The sequence below is a fragment of the Nomascus leucogenys genome, chromosome 14 (assembly GCF_006542625.1).
Source record: "Nomascus leucogenys isolate Asia chromosome 14, Asia_NLE_v1, whole genome shotgun sequence".
NCBI lineage: Eukaryota > Metazoa > Chordata > Mammalia > Primates > Hylobatidae > Nomascus > Nomascus leucogenys.
This window is the reverse complement of record NC_044394.1, coordinates 42360954-42378149: the sequence shown is the minus strand read 5'-3', so window position 1 is coordinate 42378149 and position 17196 is coordinate 42360954. Positions and strand designations below refer to the sequence as shown.

General features: G+C 51.0%; 1 protein-coding gene across 1 annotated transcript in view; it reads right to left on the bottom strand.

Moving 5' to 3' along the window:
* Nucleotides 1–14869: 14869 nt before the first annotated feature.
* The window catches only part of LOC100602718 (protein tweety homolog 2), a 36497-nt gene continuing 34170 nt past the window's right edge, over nt 14870–17196 (bottom strand). Inside the window, 1 exon segment of the mRNA XM_030827080.1 lies at nt 14870–16622. Coding sequence (XP_030682940.1) covers nt 16494–16622 — 129 coding nt within the window. The 3' untranslated portion in view covers nt 14870–16493.

The following is a 17196-nucleotide window of genomic DNA, read 5'->3' as shown; positions in this document are numbered from 1 at the left end:
CTGTGAGCAGCTTTTGCTATTTTTTTAAGTTTTAATTTTTAATTTTTGTGGTGACATAGTAGGTGTATATATTTATGGGGCACAGGACATGTTTTGCTATAGGCATGCAATATAGAATATACAATCATGGGAAATGGGGTATCCATCCATCCCCTCAAGCATTTATCCTTTGTGTTACAAACAATCCAATTAGACTCTTTCAGTTATTTTTAAATGTATAATTAAATTATTTTGACTATAGTCACCCTGTTGTGCTATCAAATACTAGATATTAATAGTCACATCATGGAGAATGGGGTATCCATCCCCTCAAGAATTTATCCTTTGTTAGTTATTTTTATTTATTTATTTTGAGATGGAGTCTCGCTCTGTCACCCAGGCTGGAGTGCAGTGGCGTGATCTCAGCTCACTGCAAGCTCCACCTCCCGGACCCATGGCATTCTCCCGCCTCAGCCTCCAGAGTAGCTGGGACTACAGGCGCCCACCACCACGCCCGGCTAATTTTTTTATTTTTAGTAGAGATGGGTTTTCACCGTGTTAGCTAGGATGGTCTCGATCTCCCGACCTCGTGATCCGCCTGCCTCGCCCTCCCAAAGTGCTGGGATTACAGGCATGAGCCACCACGCCTGGCCTGTTAGTTATTTTTAAATGTACAATTAAGTTATTACTGACTATAGTCATCTTGTTGTCCTATCATATAGTAGGTCTTATTCATTCTTTCTTTTCTTTTCTTTCTTTTTTTTGAGACGGAATCTCATTTTGTTACCCATGCTGGAGTGTAGTGGCATGATCCAGGCTCACTGCAAACTCCATCTCCCAGGTGCAAGCGATTCTCCTGCCTCAGCCTACCATAGCTGGGATTACAGGCACATGCCACCATTCCCGACTAATTGTTGTATTTTTAGTAGAGATGGGGTTTCACCATGTTGGCCAGGCTGTTCTTGAACTCCTGATCTCAAGTGATCCGCCCGCCTCGGCCTCCCAAAGTGCTGAGATTACAGGCATGAGCCACCGTACCCAGCCTTGTTTTATTCTCTTTCTTATAGTTTGGAAATTCTCTTTCCTGGGTGGAAGCAATGGCTTAGAGGGCACAGGGTGGGAAGAGAAGCCCAGATTGTAGCGGGGTGCCCCAATGTGTTTATACCACGTGGACAAAGCTACGGCCTTGTGAAAAAGCATGCAAATCCCGTGGCATCCTCCCCTTTGCCAACACAGTGTGAAGCACCTGTGCCTCCCACATCGGGCTGCAGGACTCAGGCAATTAGGGCTGCCTGTCTCTGACTTTTAAAAGAAATTGCTGCAAGCCAGCTGGCTCCTAGGGGACACAAGGAGACTGAAGAGAATGAGGAAACTCCAGGAAGACAGAAATAACCTCTTTAGCCCAGATCAAATTTTTAACAGCTTTCCTTTCCTTCTTGGTGCTTCCCAAGGCCAAGCCCCAAGCAAGAACAGAGGCATTGTCTTGTGTCTGGAGGCAGACAGAGGGGACATTTAAAGACTGGCCTGGTGGCGGGAAGACAACCCATTCAAGGACCCAGAGCAAGCTCTTCTCACAAGCTAGCAGGGCATGCAGATGAATAGCAAGGTCAGCAGAGGGCGTCTCAGGAGGTCTCCCCCAACCTCTTGTGAGACAAGTGCTAGAGGGTGGGCTTCCCCAAGCAAGGCCTGAGCAGGGGTGTCTGCATGGGGTGACAGAGCGGGGACGGGAGCAGTGTCACTGCCCTCTGGGAGTTTTGGGGGTAGATCCTCCCCCCATGGGAACCTAGAGTCCCAGAGGCGTGAAGAACACCACTGTGAGTCTCAAACACAGGAACACGCAGAATCAGGGATGCTGTGGTCCAGACATCAAAGATTCAGGCATCTCCCGCATCCCCGGGGAGGCAGTCAGATGGGAACCTTCACTGACTATAAAAACAAAACTCGTCTTGTGCAGTGAAAGTAATTCCTGGAGAGAACCTCCAGTGGCTTAAGGGAAAGTGTGTTTTCCAAGCTGGGAGTGAGGCCAAGGGAGTGAGGGGAGAAGGAATGTCAGCGTGGGAGACTGGGAAGGAGGCAAGCTGGAAGGTCAGCCCTCCGCATTGAACTCCCTAGTGGAATAAGGAGATGAGAACACTTTCCTCTTCTTCTTGGTCCCTGGGGCAGCCCCTACTGGGTTCCTGCGACTGGTGGGCCCTGGATGGCACCTGGCAGGAGAGGGCCCTGGATGGCACCTGGCAGGAGAGGGCCCTGGATGGCACCTGGCAGGAGAGGGCTTCCTTCCCTCTTTCTTTGTTGTTGGTTGTTGTGTTTGAGACAGTCTTGCTCTGTCACCCAGGCTGGAGTGCAGTGGTGTGATCTTGGCTCACTCCAACCTCTGCCTCCCAAGTTCAAGTGATTCTTGTGCCTCAGTCTCCCGAGTAGCTGAGACTACCAGTGAGTGCCACCACACTCGGCTAATTTTTTTTTTTTTTGAGACGGAGTCTCACTCTGTCACCCAGGCTGGAATGCAGTGGCCTGATCTCAGCTCATTGCAACCTCTACCTCCCAGGTTCAAGCAATTCTCCTGCCTCCACCTGCTGAGTAGCTGGGACTACAGGCGTGAGCCACTGCACCTGGCCAGAATTTTTGTATTTTTGGTAGAGATGGGGTTTCACCGTGTTGGTCAGGCTGGTCTCAAACTCCTAACCTCAAGTGATCCATCCGCCTGGGCCTCTCAAAGCACCGGGATTACAGGCGTGAAAACCGCACCCGGCTTTCCTTCCCTTTCTTATGTGCTTGTGCACCTTCTGGAATTCCGGGGTCCTGAGGGACTCACTCTACCCTCAAAAGAGGCAGACCTCCCTAGAAAGTCCCCATTTATTTTCCCCCAGGATAACACTAAGCAGGCTGAGTCCCCCAAGGAAAGTGAAGGTTGAGGGCAGGACGAGTTGGGAAGAGGTCCCCAGAATTGGAGAGCGATGGGGGTCAGTGACTACCTGCCCTCACCACTACCTTGTGGTCTCCTTGACGGAAAGACTGTGGTCTTTTATTCACTCCCGTCCCCAGGGCCTGGCACACAGAAGGGGCCCAAGACTCCTGTTGCCTGCTGCGTTAGTGACTGTGATACCAATGCCTACCAGGCTTCTCTCTACAGCTCTCTCCCCTGTTCCCCCTCTGCTGAACATGACAAACAAGCAAAGGATTTGAAACCAAGGATTCGAGAGGAAAACACGTAGGTCTGAAAGCTGGAAGAAGACGCACTTCTGTGGTTCAAGAGAATGTGGTAAACCTTGACCTTGAGCAGGAAGGAGGAACTGCACACGCTCCGGAGGAACTCGCCAACTGTATGACCTCGATCACAAGAGAACGCCAGCTCCCAGGCTGAGGAAGAAATGAAAGAAAGCACTTAAAACACCTGCCACCTAGCAGGTGTGCAATACTGTTAATTTACTTCCCTCTATCCTGAGCAGAAAGCTCTCCTCTTAAAGGGCCCATTTTCCCATCACCCTAGCCCAAGGCTGTTTTTATTTTTTCCATCCATTCAGCTGTAAATCCTTCAGAGGTCTCCAGTCCACTCCAGGACACGGAATGTATCAGGACCTGAGTGGGTAGGAGGGTACGAGGCAGGGTGTACAGAGGCTGCAGGGTCCTGCGACTTGGGGCGGATCCAGGGCAGCGAGGACTAAGGGGACAGAGGGCACTAGGAGCGCCGGTCCTGGCAGCCACCATCCGGCAGAGCTATCCCAGAAGGAAGACCCCCCAAGAGAAATTTTTGGCACTCTTGGTGATTATTACCCTATAAGTCTCTGCCTGTCACTCTCCACTCTAGTCTTTAGCCTCCGACGTCCTCCTGGCGCCCGCCCCTTACCCTGGGTCCGCTCCTCCTGCTTCTGGGTCTCTGGGGAAGAGCCCAATCCACGTCCCGGCTCCAGTGCTCCTCAAACGGCGGCGTTTACCGGTTGCTTGGCAACCCTGGCCTGGCTCCGGACGCGCGGGGCGACGCGGAAGGACCCCAGAACACGTGACTCCTGTCCGGCCACGTCGGAAGCGCAGCCCTTCCCTCTTCTTTTTGGAGGTCTCACGAGTTAGGAGAAGAATTAACCAATAAGGTGGTAACATACCAGTAATGATCATGAACATTTGTAGGGGCGTTGCCAAGGCGCTTATCCAAGCCTACGTTTGTATGCATTTGCATCGAGCAAGATACCCAGAAAATGCAAGGAAGAATAGTCAGTGCTTGGGAAGCCCTGATCCCTGGGTGGTGATGGCGGGCTCTGCTTACCATCTTGGCCGACTGTGTTGTCCTGCCTTCCTTCAGTTTCCGCATCCATTCAGTGGGAATTATAGCCCTGCCCTCCCCTCTGCTACGATCCTTCCTCCGCTTTGTGTAATAAAGACACCTTCCTGCACCACCAGAATGGAAACTCCTTGGGAGTAGAAGCTGGGGAATTTTTTTTTTTTTTTTTTTTTTTTTTTTTTGAGACGGAGTCTCTCTCCGTCGCCCAGGCTGGAGTGCAGTGGCGCGATCTCGGCTCACTGCAAGCTCCGCCTCCCGGGTTCACGCCATTCTCCTGCCTCAGCCTCCCGAGTAGCTGGGACTACAGGCGCCCGCCACTACGCCCGGCTAATTTTTTTGTATTTTTAGTAGAGACGGGGTTTCTCCGTGTTAGCCAGGATGGTCTCGATCTCCTGACCTTGTGATCCGCCCGCCTTGGCCTCCCAAAGTGCTGGGATTACAGGCGTGAGCCACAGCGCCTGGCAAAGCTGGGGATTTTTACAGCTTAGCTGGGTGGTTGGCACGAAATGTACTGTGTTCATTGAATGAATGGATGAATGAATGAATGAATGAATGAATGAAACGAGTCATGTCTCTCAGGGAGTTAAGGCAATTGAGATCATGTAAATTAAAACAAGGGAATTTGGGGCTAGAAAAAAATGAATTTGAATCCCAGATTGGCTACCTGCTAATCTCATGACCCCAGGCAAGTTCCTTTAAGACTCAGCTATCCTCATCTGCAAAATGGCAGGACAGTGGCGGTGCTTATTAGATAATGGGGAGGATTAAGTGAGAGACAACACAGGGGCGTGTCCAGGCCCTGTCCAGAGCTACTGGTGCCTGAATGAGCGGCAGCTCGGGGAATGAGGTTATCCCGAGTTCAGACGCTGACACTGGAAATTTGGACTGAGACAGAAGAGGAGTGTGTCATCCAAGAAGTGAGATTGGGGTTGGAACTGGGCCTTGGAAAATGGTTATGAGTTGCAGGGAAGAGGATAGGGGAGGGTGTTCCAGATTGGGGGAGGGCATGGCGTGAGCAAGGAAGGAAGGGGCAGTCATCATGGAAGAAAGGCATTTTGCGAGGATGGTTGGTGGATCAGTCTGGCTGGGGTTGAGAGTCCCTGCAGGGGAAAAATGAGAGAGGAATTTGCAAAGGTCAGCCGGGGCCATTCTGTGGGGTGTCCCAAGAGAGGCAGGCTGAGGGGCCCAGACAGCCTTCCATGGGAAGCCCTCAGCGGGTTTGGGACCTGTGAAAGGACAGGAAGGAAGCAAACGTTTCTCTGCCACTTCCCAACTTCTCCATATATGTGTTGTCACCACTACCCACCTGCCTTTAGTGGGGCAGGTACAAGGAAATTCCCAATGAAACGGCACCTTGCAGGGCCACACTAACCAAAGACAAGCCCCTAAATGACTGCTGCCACCAACCTCTCCTGATCTGTTCTGGCTCCCACCAGTTTCTTGGGACAAAGAACTCTTAGGGGTGGGTGCTGAGGGTCCTGATGGGCTAGGTGGAGGAACTACTGAAAGCCCCACTGAAATGGCTTTGTGTGGTCAGAGGTGAATCAGACCCAAAGTCTCCAAGAATAGGAAACGATCCGCTCCATGATGAGGCAGTGGCTGGCTGGGGCTGCAATCATAATGCAACACTTTCCACTCCACCTCCAGCCCCGGGAAGCCGAGGGCTCTCTGAAGACACATTATTTTGTGGGTGGGAAAGTGGGTTAGAAGGGGAAATAGGAAAAGTTGAAAGGAAACTGCAGCCACCTTTACCATATTACCCAACAGTTTAGTACAGGCTCCCCACCCCCACCCTCACCCAGAAGGCTGCAGGCCGCGGACCACAGAGGGCAGCTGTGTTCACTGGCCAAACAGTCACCCCTTGGCTGGCCCGCCTCGGCATGAAGTCATATCATTAGAAGTATTCACAAGGACCTAGTTTGAAAACAATTGCGGTGCCTCTCAGCTCTTCACCCAATCATAGCATAATTGGCAACAGAAATTATTTGCTGAGAGCTGCCCCTGGCCCTGGACATCCCCAGGCATTGCCACAACCCATTGCACTGCTGTGTCCCCCTTTAGTCCCAGTTTGTGTGTGTGTGTGGTGAACTACACATAAAATTTACCATCTTAACCATTTTTCAGTGTATAGTTCAGTGGTATTAAGTTCATTCACATTGTGTTTTGGTCTCATGCTGTCACCCAGGCTGGGGTACAGTGGTGTAATCACGGCTCACTGCAGCCTCAACCTCCAGGCTCAAGCGAGACCCCCTCCTCAGCCTCCCAAGTAGCTGGGAACACAGGCTCACATACCCATGCTCGGCTAATTTTTTCATTTTTTGTAGCCACAGGTAAGAGGCAGGACTTGATTCTGGAGGCAGGGCTCAGACACCGGACCAGACTGAGGGCTAGCTAAAATACGGAAGAGGCAGAAGCAGCTCTCCATAAGACACGCCCACCAGTGTGCCCTGTCAGTTTACCATTGCCATGGCAACACCTGGAAGTTATCCACCCCTTGCATGGCAATGACCCAATGACCTGGAAGTTACCACCCTTTTTCTAGAAATGTCTGTATATCCACCTCTTAATTTGCATGTAATTAAAAATGGGCATAACTATGACTGCAAAACTGCTTCTGAGCTGCTAGTCTCTGCACACTGCCTACGGGTAGCCCTGCTCTGCAGGAGCAGTCATGAGGTGTAGCACTGCCACCTCAATCAAGCAGTTTTCCTCTACCACCAGCTCACCCTTGAATTCTTTCCTGGGCAAAGCCAAGAACCCTCCTGGGCTAAGCCTCAATTTGGGCCTTACCTGCCCTGTGTCATCCCTATGTTGCCCAAGCTGGTCTCCAACTCCTAGGCTCGAGCGATCCTCCTGCCTTGGCCTCCAAAAGTGCTGGGATTACAGGTGTGAGCCACTGCACCCAGCCTACATTTTACCGTTCTTTTTTTTTTTTTTTTTTGAGACAGGGTCTCCCTCTGTCACCCAGGCTAGAGGGCAGTGGTGCAGTCTCACCCCACTGCAACTTCCGCCCCACCCCAGCTCAAGTGATCCTTCCACCTCAGTGCCCCGAGTAGCTGGGACCACAGGTGTGCACCACCACACCTGGCTATTTTTTTGTACTTTTTGTAGAGACAGGGTCTTGCCATGTTGCTCAGGCTGGTCTTAAACTCCTGAGTTCAAGCGATTCACCCACCTTGGCCTCCCAAAGTGCTGGTATTACAGATATGAGCCACCACACCCAGCCTTGTGCTACCTTCTTGAAGGCAGAGTATCTAGATAAATTATTTGGAATCCTGCATGAGAGATTCATTAGTCACTTTTCTAGACTTAACTTTGCTTGGCTCATAATGTGCAATACAATAACATTTGGTAGGAACCATCTGCTCTTCCCACCAATGTTGAAAACAAGCTGCACGTGGTTTGCAGGAGTGAGGTGCAGGCAGCACGTTCTGCCGGCTCACTGCTGCGGCACCCCCTTACCAAAGCGTCTGACTGCCTCGCCAGCTTCCTTCCAGGACTGTGAGTGCTAGAAAGTGGAGACCTCAATCTATTCATCTTCATAGTCACAGTGCTTGTGGGAGGGCCTGGTATGTAAAAGCTTCCCAGGATGGAATTCATCACATCAATGGCAAGCCCACCAAGCCCTCATGTTGCTAGCAGTTAAGTAACACTAGTTGTACTTTTGCTAATGCAGACCAGATCTCTCTCTGCCATTCTGCCACCCCAGGGCAAGGCTCCCTTGCATTCTTTTTGTTGTTGTTGTTTTGAGACGGAGTTTCGCTCTTTTGCCCAGGCTGGAGCGCACTGGCATGAACTCGGCTCACTGCAACCTCCGCCTCCCTGGTTCTAGTGATTCTCCTGCCTCAGCCTCCCAAGTAGCTGGGATTACAGGCGTGCGCCACCATGCCCAGCTAATTTTTGTATTTTTTAGTAGAGACGGGGTTTCGCCATGTTGGCCAGGCTGGTCTTGAACTCCTGACCTCAGGTGATCCACCCGCCTCAGCCTCCCAAAGTGCTGGATTACAGGCATAAGGCACCATGCCCAAACTCCCTTGTATTCTTTCTAGAACTGTAGTCCTAGGGTCAGTCCTGCTGAGCCCTCCTCAAGGCCTCTTGCCCTCTCTTTTTCTAAAGCCCTGAGCAGTATTTGACTAACCATTTGACTAACCAGAGGCGGCTGTTCTTGCCAAGGGACACGCTTCACTCATGCAGGTGTGGCTTTTCTTGGGAAATAGGGGGCCCCAGAATGAAAAAAAGTCATTCATAGTCCATGTCCCAAGAAAGCAAAATAGGAGAGTGGAAAACAGAGCAGGAGCCATATCTGAGTGCATTTCTGGGGTCAACTGGAAAAGGAGGCTTTGGAAAGTTGAAACTTTTTTTTTTTTTTTTTTTGAGACAAAGTCTCTCTCTGTCCCTAGGCTGGAGTGCAGTGGTATGACCTTGGCTTCCTACAACCTCCACTTCCCAGGTTCAAGCAATTCTCATGCCTCAGCCTCCTACAGAGCTGGGACTACAGATGCCCGCCATCATGCTCGGCTTATTTTTGTATTTTTAGTAAAGATGGTGTTTCACCATGTTGGCCAGGCTGGTCTCAAACTCCTGGCCTCAAGTGATTCACCTGCCTCGGCCTCCCAAAGTGCTGGGATTACAGGCTTGAGCCACCAGACCCGACCTCCTTTTTTTCTTTAATATTTTATTTATTTTTTCAGACAATCTCACTCGGTCCCTCAGGCTGGAGTGCAGTGGTGCAATCACTGCAGCCTCGAACTCCTAGCTCAATCGATCCTCCCACCTCAGCCTCCTGAGTAGCCAGGACCACAGGTGCATACCACCATGCTCAGCTAATTTTTGTATCTTTAGTAGAGACAGGGTTTCACCATGTTTCCCAGGCTTGTCCCAAATTCCTGGGCTCAAGTGATTCTCCTTCCTTGGTCCCCCAAAGTGCTAGGGTTACAGGCATGAGCCACTGTGCTTGGCCAGAAACTCTTTTAAGGCATTTTGGGAAGACCCTACATCCTTGTAAGCCCTGGGTGGCTAGCACCTTCTGCTTCTCTGACAAGGCGCCTCTATTTTGCCTGAAAAGCTCCCAGTGCACAGCACATCTTCTGGGAACGGTGGAGATGGGAAGGCTGGAGAGGGATGGGGCAACTGCCAGGAATTGCAGCGGAGGTGGAATCAGATTGCTCTCCTCCCACTGTGGCTGAGACCCGGGAGACTGTGGAGTCAGAGTGTGGGGCTCTGGGTCACCACAGGGCATCCAGAGTTTGAGGGAGTCCTGGAAGAGGCTGTGCCAGGCTGTCAACCACAAACTTCAAACATTTCTCCCTGGTCAGTTCTTCTTTCCCTCCCCCACAGGAGGAGAAACCTCTCCCTTGAGAGCCAGGCAAAGACTAAGACCTTTTGCCCAGTCGCTTGTGCTCTCTAGCCCTTGTTCTACCTGGGGTGGTTTGTCGGTGTGGACCACCCCGTGCCCCTCCGCGAGGCCTCCCCTCATTGCTTCCCCTATGCCAGCTCTCCGGTTTCCTTCCTGCTTCTTTATTCTTTCTCAGCTCTTTCTTCTGCCTGAGCCGCCTTAATTTTTTTTTTTTTTTTTTTTTTTTTTTTAGACGGCGTCTGGCTCTGTTGCCCAGGCTGAAGTGCAGTGGTGTGATCTTGGCTCACTGCAACCTCGACCTCCCGGGTTCAAGTGATTCTCGTGCCTCAGCCTGCCAAGTAGCTGAGACTACAGGCATGTGCCGCCACGTCCGGCTAAGTTTTATATTTTTTTTTTTTAGTAGACATGGAGTTTTGCCATGTTGGCCCAGCTGGTCTCGAATTTCACCATGTTGGCCCGGTTGGCCTCAGCCTCCCAAAGTGCTGGGATTATAGGCTCAGCCACCGCACCCAGCCTGCTACTCAAATGTTGGGGTCCCATGCTGGATTCTGCCCACTCTTCCTGGGCTCTTCCACTCTCTCCTTAGCATTAGTGGCGGCATCTATGTGTTGTCTCCCAGATCCAGGCCTCATCAGTCCAGACTTTGAGTTGCCTGCCTGACGTTGCCCTCATATGTTGCAAAAACCCTTCAAACCTATCAGCAATGAAGTCCTCTTCTCCCCATTAGCTCCTCCCCGGTGTTTGATGGGTTACTAGCACCCATTTGTCTACCTGATCACCTAGGACTTAACAGCTCTTGTCAGATTCCTATGAAACAGGGTGACACACTTGTGTACCACTACCATGGCCATGGGCGCTGACTTGCATTCACCTGTTCAAAGACAGACATGAGTGCTGCTTTGTGGGCGTGAGCCTCAGGAAGGTGTTTGCATTGTGCTTGCAGAAAGCACCCATCAAATCAACAAATCGTTGGCAGGCGGGAAGAGTGTTTTTTCTCTCTCCTTTTTTATGAGATGGAGTCTTGCTCAGTCGCCCAGGTTAGAGTGCAGTGGCGGACCTTCGTGGTAAGTGTTACGGCACTTAAAGATGGCACAGAACCAAAGAGTCAGCAGCAGCAAGATTTATTGTGCAGGGAGAAAGAACAAAGCTTCCACAGTGTTGAAGGGGACCCAAGTGAGTTGCCACTGCTGGCTGGGGGGTGGCCAGCTTTTATTCCCTTATTTGTCCCATCCCATGTTCCATTTTTGTCCTATCAGAGTGCCCTTTTTTCAATCCTCCCTGCGATTCGCTACTTTTAGATTCCTGCTGATTGGTGCGTTTTACAGAGTGCTGACTGGTGCATTTTTACAGCGTGCCAATTGGTGCATTTTACAATCCCCTTGCTAGCTACAGAACACTGATTGGTACGTTTTACAATCCTAGCTGCAGAGTGCTGATTGGTGCATTTTACAATCCTCTTGTAAGACAGAAAAGTTCTCCAAGTCCCCACTCGACCCAGGAAGTCCAGCTGGCTTCACCTCTCACTGCCACCACGCCCAGCTAATTTTTGTATTTTTAGTAGAGGTGGGGTTTCACCATGTTAGCCAGGGTGGTCTCAAACTCTTGACCTCAGGTGATCTGCCTGCCTCAGCCTCCCAGAGTGCTGTAGTTACAGGCGAGAGCCACCGTGCCCAGCCAGAGTGTTTTTTCTCAATGGGATTCTGGTGCTGACATAGTTTCCACTCTTCTCTGTACTCCTGCATTGGTGGTTGAAAGTGGAACATATTTTTGTTGTTGTTCTGTCAGACCAGCTGCTTTTGGGTGATGGGTATGTGGGGAAACCATTGGCGTCCAGGGGCATGAGCCCATTGCTTTACTTCTTTTATTTTTATTTTTTGAGAAAGGGCCCTTGCTGTCACCAGGCCGGAGTGCAGTGGCACGATCACAGCTCACTGTAGATCCTCTCACCTCAGCCTCCCGTGTAGCTGGGACCACACACAGGTGCACACCACTACGCCTCGGTAATTATTGTATTTTTTTTTTTGTAGAGACGGGGTCTCACTATGTTGCCCAGGCTGGTCTCAGCTTCCCAAAGTGCTGGGATTATAGATATAAGCCACTGTACCTGGCCCACAAGTGGGGCAAAGTTCTAAAGAATGACAAGAAGATGTCCAAGATAAAGCACGAGGTAGAAAAAGCAATCATAGAACAATATGTATAGTGTGACTATATTCTGCACATACATTAGGACAAAACCTGGAGAATATGAACCAAACTGGTCCTGGTATTTTGCTCTGGGTTGATTGATTATGGGGGATTTTCACTTTCTCACATATTTTTGTACAGTTTGAAATGTTTGCACCACACACATTCTTTTGTAATCAGAAAAGATGATGATGGCCCGCGTATGGTGGCTCATGACTGTAATCTGAGCATTTGGGAGGCTGAGGCAGATCGCTTGAGTCCAGGAATTCAAGACCCAGCCGGGGCAACATGGTGAAACCCCATCTCTACAAAAAAAATACAAAAATTAGCCAGACGTAGTGGTGAACGCCTGTAATCCCAGTTACTTGGGAGGCTGAGGCATGAGAATTGCTTGAACTTCGGAGGCAGAGGTTGCAATGAGCCAAGATTGTGCCACTACACTCCAGCCTGGGTGACGGAGCAAGTCACTGTCTCAAAAAAAGGCCTCAAGCAAAGACCCTGAGTCACCTTCCCAGAAGAAAAAGAAGGAAAAGGTAGAAAGAAGACAGCAAAGCAGACTGTATGACGGGCACCAGCACCAGGCACAGGGATTTCCTAGCCCAGCAGTGGCCATCTCCATCCCTCTGACCTCTGCCCACCATGGGTGGAAACTAAACTGTTACCTTCCCTCGCTCCACAGAAGACGACAGCCAGCTGCAAGAGTCCCTGTGCTGGCCAAAGCCATTGAGCCTGTGGGGAGTCTGGTCCGAGGAGAAAGTGGACCAGCTCCCATGACCTCACCCCACTTCCCCAACATGGGAAGCCTGGTATAGATATGTACAGTATATGTATTTTTTTAAGTGACCTCCTCTCCTTCCTCGGACCCCACAGGCCCAAAGGCCTCAGGACTTCCCACCACCTTGCTCCACAGACCCAGCTAGGCCTGACCTGTGCCTCATCCCATATGCTGCTCAGTCTCTGGCTGATCCTGAGGCTTTATCTTCCTCTCGTCAGTTCTTTTGGTTGTGTTTTATGTTGTTTTTTTTTTTTTAATAACTCAAAAAAATAAAAGACTTGGAGGAAGAAAAAAAAAACAAAAACCAAAAAATAGTTGCAAATGTGATTTTTTTGTTAACCATTTAAAAATATAAAAACTATTTTATACTCACAGGCCTTCCAAGGCAGCTGGCCGGCTGGGCTCACTGGCTCTAGTTTATTGGCTGCTGTGTTAAGCAATCAATCCATTATTTATTTATTTATGTATTTATTTTTTAAGACAGGGTCTCACTGTCACTCAGACTGGAGTGTGGTGGCACAATCTCAGCTCACTGCATCTTCCACCTCATAGGCTCAAGTGATTCTCCTATCTCAGCCTCCCAAGTAGCTGGGATTACAGGTGTGCACCACTACCACCTGGCTAATTTTTGTATTTTTAGTAGCGATGGGGGTTTCGCCATGTTGGCCAGGCTGGTCTCGACCTCCTGACCTCAAATGATCCACCTGTCTCAGCCTCCCAAAGTGCTGGGATTACAGGCATGAGCCCCTGCGCCCTGCAGTATTTATTTTTAAAGATGGGGTCTCACTATATTGCCCAGGCTGGTCTTGAACTCCTGGGTTCAAGAGATCTTCCCGCCTTTGACCCCCACCGTGGACCCCCAAAGTGCTGAGTTACATGAGCCAGAATGCCTGGTGGCAATCCATTTTTAAATGAATGAAAAGGGGAAGAAAGGAAGGTAAATTTTCCATATGGGTATATCTGTCAACAGACACACCAGGCTTCTTGACTGATCTGCAGTGTGGGGAGTTAAGAGACTGTGGCAACACCTCTGCTGCTCCTAAATTTAAGACTGTACAGCTTTGGAGGGGGAGAAAGCTCGTTGGAGATCAATTAGCTTTGGAGAAAAAACCACTCTGTTGGCTGCTCCCCGTGGGTAAGTTGTGGGCTCCAAATGACAGCCTGGGACGCTCGTGGTGAAAGCTCCACCCACTGTTCCAGGCAAAAGGGGTCTGGTGGAGTTTGCTGCTGTCTCTCTCCAGGAGCAGGTTAAGCTTGTCCCTCCTGCTAAGCTGGCTGTTCTGGGTCTGCAGTCAGGTTGCTGTTCAGAGGATGTTTAGGAGGGTCAAGGTGGGCCTGCCTGCAGGCTGGCAGGCAAAACAGGGGCCCAGAACCCACTTCCCCACCCCACTCCTTTCCCTTGCCGGAGAGACTAATGCAGCTGAGATGGGAAAGGGAGATGACATGCATAGTGATCAGACCACACTCCGGCTTGTGCATTCCCAAGGCTTCCTTCCTAGTTCATGCAGGGCCGCCCTACAAGTCAGGTCCCACTCCAGCTCCGAGACAATGGAGGCCCCCAAAGCCAATCTCATTTGGGTACTGATATGCAGTTACCGGCCGAGTGAGGTGGCTCACGCCTGTAATGCCAGCACTTTGGGAGGCCGAGGCAGGCGGATCACCCTAGGTCGAGTTCGAGATCAGCCTGGCCAATATGGTGAAACACTGCCTCTACTAAAAATACAACAATTAGCTGAGTGTGGTGGCACGCACCTGTAATCCAAGCTCCTTGGGAGGCTGAGGCAGGAGAATCTCTTGAACCCCAAAGGTGGAGGTTGCAGTGAGCCGAGATGGCGCTGCTGCACTCCAGCCTGGGTGACGGAGCGAGACTCCGTCTCAAAACAAAACAAAACAAAACGAACAAAAAAAGAACAGGGACCTTTAGGGGAAGTTCTGGAGAAAGATCAGGGCAGAAATAAGTCCTGTCCCTGGTCCTGTAAGAGCAGCTGGAAGCCACGCGAGAGCCCCATGACATTCATTCAAGCCCCTCTTTCAGTCCTGGCACGGAAATCGTGACTGGAATCTGCTTCTAAGCCTCCCACCACATGACCCTGCTGGAGGGGACCGCTCCATCTTTCAATACCCTCATTATTCCCTGCAGCTGAGGAAGTCAGAGACGGAACGCACATTTTAGTACAAGTAGTTTATTTCTCTTCCAGGTGAGGCCGCACGTATATAAGCAAAGGTTTGCCCACCTGGTTCCTTCAGGAACTCCCCAAGGAATCTGTTGTTTCCATGCATTAAAAACAACCCTCTAGTTGCCAATAATGAAACTTTAAGAAGCAACACTTTGATGTCACAGAGTTCCTCTCTGCATGTGACGCGGACATACCAAAGTGAGTTTATGGTATATAGTATGCATGGGTTAATGTAGGTGAGACAGGGTGTCCCGGCTGCCCTGTGGCCCCATTCCGTTGTGGAGGCTTCGCTGGGAGCTGAGAACACCCTTTGTCCATGTTTTGATGACAGGTGGTTCTTCCAAAACAGAAGCACCGAGTCACCCCACTCCCCTGCTTCAGTGTGCGAGGCCGTGGGGCTCTGGTGTTGTGAACTCCAGGTTGGCAGGAGGTTGGAAACACCAAAGACCCCAACTCTAGTCCCTCAACAGGCAGTATTGGGGGACATTATTCCCTCCTGGCCAATAAGCTCCTGTGGCCTGGCAGGCCAGGGGCCCAGGACACTGGGTAGGAACAGGTGGTGGGGGTGGGGCAGGGCAGAGGCCTATCCTCCCATAAAGACACAGTTGTACCACTTTGCTAAAACCTTTTCTGGCAAACTTACTTGGAGACAACAGGGAAGGGACAGCATTTGGCTAGTCCCCTAGAACAGGGAACTCTGGCTTTTCCTCTTGGCTTTTTTCTCCTCTTAAAGATCCTCTCTCTGTGGGTGAGATGAACCCAGATCCCCACCAAACAGTAGCTTGGGACAGGATGTCTCACTGATCCTTATTTAAGAATCGACTCCTCCCTGTCTCCTCCAGATCTGTAGATCTCCAGATCAGTGCCAGTAAAATCTGCAAAAGTAGTGACCTAACCAGGGTAAGGAATGAGCTGCAAATCTGTTGTAAAAACTGGATGTGCCAGGAGTTTCAATTCTTTGGATAATCAACGTGTTTAAAACACTGAAGAAAAGAAAGACCTAAAGTCGTTTCAAAGTGTCTGTTCATACCTGAGACCGTGCCTATCTGCAGCTAACACATCTGCAGCACTGATTCTGGAATAGAGGTGAGGTAATGGAGGGTTAGGGAGACAGGTGGAATGCGGCAGCCTTTCACCTCTGTTCCCACCGGGGTTCACCAGGCTGTGATGCCCCAGCCCCGGAGCCACTAGCCCCCCACTGCAGAGCTCTCCTGACGCCGCCCCTCTGTGGCCCAGGAAGAGCCTGTCTGGCCCTGGGAACTGTGATTTGGGCTGTTCTGGTGTCATCAGGGGTGCGACCTTCTTAAAGAGCGTCTCCTGATCAGCCCTTCTCATGTTACTTGCAGGGAACGGAGGACAGAGGTGACTCCGAGAGGGGTTGTCTGGGCTCTTGGCAGGGCTGACAAGAGGCAGAGTCATGGTTGTGAGACCAGAGAGAACACACAGCTCTCTGATGGTGGCGCCTGACCTAGCCCCCTCCTCACTGCCACTCCCCTCCTGGCAAGAGCGAGGCGTAGGGGTGAGCAGGGCCAGGCAGCCAGCTCAGGGATGGTACCTCTGAGGCAGCCAAGCACCTGGGGGCATTTCTGGTGTGGAGCAGAAGAGAGAGGCTGGCCCGCGTGGTGAGTCTTCTGCCCCCTCTGGGGCTTTGGTCGGGGATCCCAGCTGCTCCTCTGCCACAGCAGGAGGCCTCTCGGGCTCCAGATGCCTTTGGTTTCTATTAAAGAAACGCAGCTTGTATTTGCACTAATTAAAAACCAAAACGGAAAAAGGAGGCAGGAACCTCCGAAAGTCTGTTAGGCTGTAAACATTCCCGTAATGCCTCAGGTGCTCATCCGCCACAGACAGTTAGGTGGCTCTCATGCTGGGAAAGTACTGCCAAGAGAGAAGAGAGGGGATGGTCAGAGCTGGGTCAGCCAAGCACTGCACCAGCAAAGGTGCCGGGGACTTCTCAGAGTGGAACTGGGCCGGGTGTCTTAGGGAATGAGGGAAACCCGGCTGTGCCTCCACCCCGCATCCATCAGGACTTCTGGCTCCCAGCCTCAAATAAAAAATGCACATACAGACCAGCTGTCCTCCAATGTCCACCAATGTCCACTCTGCCCCAGCACACACCCCCAGCACCCAGCCTGTCCCCTCACACTGGGGGCAGCGTCAGCGTCCACCAGCGCATGGAGAAGTCAGCAGCCAGCAGGCTGGGGGCAGAGGCCCAGAGACTCAGAGAAGTAGGTTCAAGTCCCAGCTGTGTATCTTACCCCGTGACCTTGGCTTAGGTTCTCCAGCCTTTTCTAGCCTCAGTTTCCCTACCTGCAAAATGGACATAAGAGCACCCAGCTCTTGAAAGGGCGAAATGATATGGAGCAGGAATAGCCTTAACACAGCTGCTCTCAAATGGGGCTGCTCGCCAGAAACACCTGGGGAGCCTAAAAACATCCCGATGCCCAGGCCA